The sequence below is a fragment of the Octodon degus genome, unplaced genomic scaffold (genome assembly GCF_000260255.1).
Source record: "Octodon degus isolate 3935 unplaced genomic scaffold, OctDeg1.0 scaffold00056, whole genome shotgun sequence".
Classification (NCBI taxonomy): Eukaryota; Metazoa; Chordata; class Mammalia; order Rodentia; family Octodontidae; genus Octodon; species Octodon degus.
Genome location: NW_004524632.1, coordinates 8,580,913 through 8,586,987, shown reverse-complemented (window position 1 = coordinate 8,586,987; position 6,075 = coordinate 8,580,913). Strand labels below are relative to the sequence as shown.

Genomic DNA, 6,075 nt, shown 5'->3' with positions numbered 1-6,075 from the left:
AAAATTTTTGCTCATTTTTATTTTTTATTTGCTTTTTGGTGGAACTGGGAATTGAACTCAGACCCTTGTGCTTGCCAGGGAAGCACTTTTTCTACTGAGCCATCTCCCCAGCCCCTAAGAAATAAATTTTTTTGAGGGTCCATGTAAGAAATTTAAAAACCTATCATAAATCTTTCGTTATCTTTGTGTTTTTGTTTGTTTGTTTGTTTTTTCTTCCGTTATCTTTGAACGTGCTTCTAAAGTAATACATGCAGGCATTTTATGGGATTTAATTTTCCCAGTTCTCTTTTCTTCATGGTTTAAATCTTACACAGGGCTTGGGGGAGTGGTTCAGTGGCCTGAGCACTGGCCTGGCAAGCCAAGGTCCAGAGTAGTTCGATCCCTGGTACCAAAAAAACAATCTCTGTGCAGGACCCGCAGAGTCATTCAGTGAGTGCAGCATTCAGTGAGCCGCTGCTCTGTGCAGAGTGCTACAGATCCTTGGGAACAGAGAGCAGATGGAGACGCTTGTTGTCTTTCAGTAGCTGGCTTTTGCTTTATTTTTTGTTTTTGTTTTTAATTTTATCAGTACTCGTTTGATATGAATAGTGTTCACATTTATCATAGGAAATTTGTACCTGTACATACAATATCTTGATTTTTTCCCCATTCCACTCTCAGTCCTCCTTTATTATCTTATTTATAAAAGCTTTGTTTCTGTCCCCCCTTCCTGCTTGCTCCCCTTCCCATTTGAACATTTTGTACTTCTAATATCTGTCAGTGTGATATGTTTAAACATGTGTGTCCAGCTTATTTCACTTTAAAAGTATGTTCTCAAGGTGCATCTATTTACCTAAAAGTCTCTTTTAAGTTTGTCCTTCTTTATGACAGAACAGGATTCCGCTGCGTACAGAAGCCACATTGCATTCATCTGTTGATAGGCACCTATCTGAGCACCTGCTTGAATTTTTTTTTTTTTTTCTTTTAGACAGGGTCTCGCTGTGCAGTTTAGGCTGGCCTCAAACTCTGAAAAGCCCTCCTGCTTCAGCCTCCTAAGGGCTGGAGTCACAGGCTGAGGCACTGTGTCCGGCTCAGTAACTGTAATTGGACCGCACTGAGCAGTACATGTTCATATAGTGCCTGCCATAGGAGACCGAACCTAATGCTCAAATAGAGTATCTTACAAATTGAACACAATATTTTCCTGTTTAATTAGGTCTTTGAAACAAATTCAAGCCATTTTTTTCTATTTATAGATTATTACAAAGTTGGATATATTATTCTGGAAAGCAGTGAGGCAGTTCATCTGTTTACCTATTTCTTGTTACAGGGCCGGGTAGTGGAGAATATTTCAAAACGATGTGGAGGGTTTTTACGAAAGTTAAGTCTTCGTGGGTGTCTTGGAGTAGGAGACAATGCATTAAGGTAAAAATAGCAATGGTAACTACTGATTAATCTGTGTTTTCCTTTCACTGAGGATTAAACTCAGGACTTTCACATGAAGCAGCATCCCAAGCCCGCCACCCTTTATTTTAATTTGGCGACTTTTAGAGCGTCCCAATAAGATAAAGAGGGCTGAAAGGCCCTCACGCAGCAGGTGCCTACGTCAGAAAACTGACCACTGGGGCCGGGGAGGTGGCTCATGGAATAAGTGCTTCCCTGGCAAGCACAAGGGCCTGAGGTCAATCCCCAGTTCCGCAAAAAAAAAAAGGACTAGGGAGGTTGTCAGATGCTTTCCAGCGTAGGTCCCCAGTCCAGTGGATAGGTGCAGCAGCGTGGAGACGGAAGAAAACCTTCACAGATTCTGCATAGAAAACGCCCCATTCCTTCACAACACTCTTGTTTCTCAGAGTAGCTGTGTGCTTTGGGTGTTTAAAGAGGAGCTCCTCAGTGGTGTATTTTCTAGCCAACTTGACCAATCCCATATCCAGTGTGAGGTTTTTCTCCAGGGTATTTTCAACTTCGTTCCTTCTCTCAGGGTAATCCTCCCTGGACTGAGAGCGGCTCTTTCTCCAGGGCTCCGTGTGTGTTGCAGAAGCTCCCCAGTGTCCAGTGGCACCTGTGAGGGAGGGAACTGTCACAGTTCTCGGAGCTGCTCTGTCCACATTCATGCTGGGCATTAGCAGTATTTTTTCCATGTCACTATTATAAAAAGAAACTGAGGCTGGAACTCGGCTCCTCTTCCAATTACTGCTGACCTACAGTTCTACCCAGGAGCCCTATAGCTTCTCCTCCTGCAATCCAGGGACCCGGCTCTGCCACATGGTACCAGAGGCTACTTGGCTGTGGGGGTCCGCTCCCAGCTAAGACAGCACCTTGGTGGCAGCCGCACAACAGCAGGCACACCATGGGCCTGCAGCTCTGTACTCCCCAAGCTCTTTTTTTAGGATCTCACTAAGGAGTCCAGGCTGTCCTCTAACCCAGAGTGATCGATCGGCCTCAACCTTCTGAGTGCCGAAGTTACAGGCATGTGACTCCATGCCTAGGTTTCCAGCTCTTTTTATTTTGAGACAGTGTCTCACTAAATTGCTAAGGCTAGACTGGTATTTACCATGCTTCTGCTTCGTTTTCCCATAATGGTGGAATTACAGGCATGGGCCACCAACCTGACTTGACTAATAACTTTTTCCTGTACCAAAAATTGAACTCAGGACCTTGAATTTGCCAGGCAGGTGCTGTGCCACTGAGCTATATCCCTAGCTCTTTAATTTTACTTTAAAAAAAAAAAAAAAGTAAAAATTTCAAAATAAGAAATAGTAATAATGGTTTATATATTGTGTATGGTTATCTTTAAATTAGTTACTCAAAGTATTAGATGTATGCATTTAATTGTCCAAACAGTATTAGCACAAACCTTTCTTTTTAATGAACTAAGACAAATTAGAATCCCCCATCCCAATTTCTCTTTCTTTTTAAATACAGTTTCTTCTCATTTTATAGTATCTGTTGCACATTTTGGATCTTATTTACTCTTTCAGCCTCTCGTACTTTTTTTTTTTCTTAAAACAATTCTTTCTATTACCAGATATTTTTGTGCTATAAATAGTGTATATGGATTTAAATTTTAACTGCTTAGTAATTTTTTAAACTACTTAAAACATTTTCTAATGATGCTGGGGTTTTTTGCTTTTCTTTTTTTTGATACAGGGCCTTGCTATGCAGTTCAGACTCATAGTGATACTCCTGTCTCAGCATTCCTAGCACTGGGATTAAAGGTGTATGCCACCATGCCTGTTTTCCGTGCCCAGCACAGTATGCCTGAGGTTCTAGTGCTGGCATTACATATGGTACCTGGGGTTGAACTCAGGACCTTGTACTTGCCAGGCAGGTACTTGCCACTGAGCTATCTCTTCAGCCAGTGCTGTTCTTTATTTCATACAAAGTGATTAATCAGGGCTCAGCAGCACAGCATCTGCCTGGCAAGCCCAAGGTCCTGAGTTCAATTCTGGTACTGAATTAATGAGTGAGTGAGTGAGTGAGTGAGTGAGTGAGTGAGTGAGTGAATAAAACAAACAAAGTTGATTCTTACCCCAGAAGGGCCAGATTCCTCATCATAAATGGTTCTTTTGGAGCCTAAGTAACTTTGTTCTTTGAATTTTTGTTTTCTTTTACCAATGACCGGTTCTTTGATGTCCTGCAATTCAATATTGACAGTAAGCACACAGTGTACCTCAAATCCCACTGGCCAAAAAATAATAATAATAAACACTCTAAAAGTTACTTCACCAAATAGCTCAGCAGATTAAAGTGCCTGCTTAGGCAGAGCACAGCAGCCGAAGTTTAATCCCTGGGCCTGCCAGGTCATCCCATCCCCACGCCCGGAGGGCTGAGATAGCAATTGAGATTGGGAGTGGTGGCACACACCTGTAATCCCAGCTCTTAGGAGGCAGAACACAAAAGAATCACTGGGAGTCTGATCTCCATAGTGAGACCCTGCAGACCCTGTACTGAAATACAAAAAAAAAAAAAGGTTACTTTAAATGATAGCCTCCATTGAGATGCCAGCTGCAAGTCCCAGATTGGTATGTACTTTCGGGGAGGGGCTGAGGGGGAATTACTGAGAAGTGAATAGAGGGTCTTTGCGCGGAGCTTTATCCCATGCCATTGTTATTTTGAGACACAGTCCTACAAAACTACCCAGGCTGTGCTTGAACTTGTGTTACTCCAGCCTCAGCCTCCCCTAAAGAGCACTGGAATTACAGACATGCATCCCCACACCGTGCTGCTGTGTGCTTCTGATGAGTGGAATAGAAATCAAGGGTTCCTCTCATTCCCTTCTGCAGCTTGAGGATTTGCTGCAGTGGTCCACAGAACTCAGGAAAATACTTCAGTTACCTTACCAGTTACTGTGAAAGGTGCAGATGAAGTACACAGTTCAGGAGGATGAGGGTCCCAAGTGCCAGACCTTCCATCCATGAGGAGTGAGGTCATTCCACATCCTGCATGTGACTCTGCTCACCAGGCTGGAAGCTGCCCCGTTCATGTCACTTGGGATTTTTACAATGGCTGTGTTACCTAGGCATAGTTGAACAAGTATTGTCACAAAAGATGCTCCTGTCCACCTGTCACATAGTAATTACAGGGATTTTATTTCATTTTTTGTATATTGGTACAGGGTCTCACTACACAGCTTGGACTCATAGTGATCCTCCTGTTTTCAGCCTACCCAGTGCTGGTATTCCAGGCATGTGCCACCATGCCCAGTTTCAGTGACTGGCTCAGCGCCACCAGTCCCTATGCTTGTCGAAGCAGGAGCTTAGTCTGAGCTATCTCACGGGCCCCAATTATAGGGATGTTAAAAACTCTATTCAGAGAACTAGAAATGGAATATCTCCTATCACAGCATCACAGGTATCAGCAATCAGTTGTCTTTATGAGGCATAATATCTTTTTAACTTTTTATGCTTGGAGTTTTGCCCATTTCATTTAACCATTTACTTTTTTCTATCCCATGTAGGACCTTTGCACAAAACTGTAGGAATATAGAAGTACTGAACCTAAATGGATGTACAAAGACTACAGATGCGTAAGTACTGCATATTTTAGAAGGGTAACTTATGCATGGCCCTTCTGTGTGACCTACAGGTGCTTTATTCCTCGAACGCCTTCAGGGCAGTTTTGGCCAGTGGGCGAGTTGTGAGGTTCGAACTCCAGCAACCTGAGGCTGACAGCTTTGTGGAAGCAGCCACTTAAAGGCCTGAACTAGGGCCAGGCCCCCCCTACAGATGCTTTAAATGGAGGTTAATACACCGAGCTGCTTTTATCTTGGCTTTATAGAGGAAAGATTTGCTTTCATTTGGCTTCATTTTAGTTTTGATTTTTTGAGATAAGTTCTCACTGTGTATTTCAGATAGGCCTTGAACTCACCACATAGCCCAGATTGCCCTCAAACTTGCAGTAATCCTCCTGCTTTAGCCTCCTGGGTGCTGGGACTAGTGGGATTACAAGCTTGCACCACCACAACTGGCTCAGGAAAGATATTTTAGGAAAAGCAACATGAAAATGGAAATGGAATAAAAATATGAAATCCTGTCGTCTTTATTTAAAGTGAAACTATAAAATCATAGTCAATGTATATGTAATAGGGATGATGAAAGCCAGAGTAGGTTGGGCATGGTGGTGCATACTTGTAATCCCAGCACTCAGGAGGTTAAGGCAGGAGGATTGCCTGGAGTTGGAAGCCAGCCTGGGCTCCATAGGGGGTCCATGCCAGCTTGAGCTAGATAGACCCAGTCTCAGGAAAAAAGGGCAAGAATTTGTTTGGTAAGAAAAGAACTACTCAAAGACTGTAAATATCTAAGTAGATCTGGCTGAATATTAAATTATACATGCACAAGTGAAGAACCCACAGAGGTGGGCCGAGAACGTGAAGAAGCAAGGAATGATGGCACACACCTGTACTCCCAGCACTTTTTTTTAATTGTACTGGGGATCGAACTTTTGGCCTTGCGCTTGCCAGGCAGGCTTTTATGCCACTGAGCCATCTCCCTGACTCCCAGTACTTTTTTTTGTTGTTGTTGTTGCTCGAATGCCTTCAGGGCACTTTTGGCCAGCGGGAGAGGTGTGAGGTTCGAACTCCAGCAACCTGAGGCTGAC

At 43.3% G+C, this 6,075-nt stretch overlaps 1 protein-coding gene and 1 pseudogene across 5 annotated transcripts in view; one reads left to right on the top strand and one right to left on the bottom strand.

Annotated features, from left to right (window-relative positions):
* The window catches only part of Fbxl20 (F-box and leucine rich repeat protein 20), a 114,641-nt gene that overhangs the window by 75,070 nt on the left and 33,496 nt on the right, over positions 1-6,075 (top strand). For 4 of the 5 annotated variants that reach the window (XM_023718082.1, XM_004633699.2, XM_023718084.1 and 1 more), the window contains exons 5-6: positions 1,310-1,404; positions 4,937-5,005. In XM_023718082.1, the coding sequence (XP_023573850.1) occupies positions 1,310-1,404; positions 4,937-5,005 (164 nt within the window). The remainder of the gene's footprint in view (positions 1-1,309; positions 1,405-4,936; positions 5,006-6,075) is intronic. The other variant, XM_023718085.1, reaches the window with a different exon arrangement.
* LOC111817361 lies at positions 1,566-2,246 on the bottom strand (annotated as a pseudogene).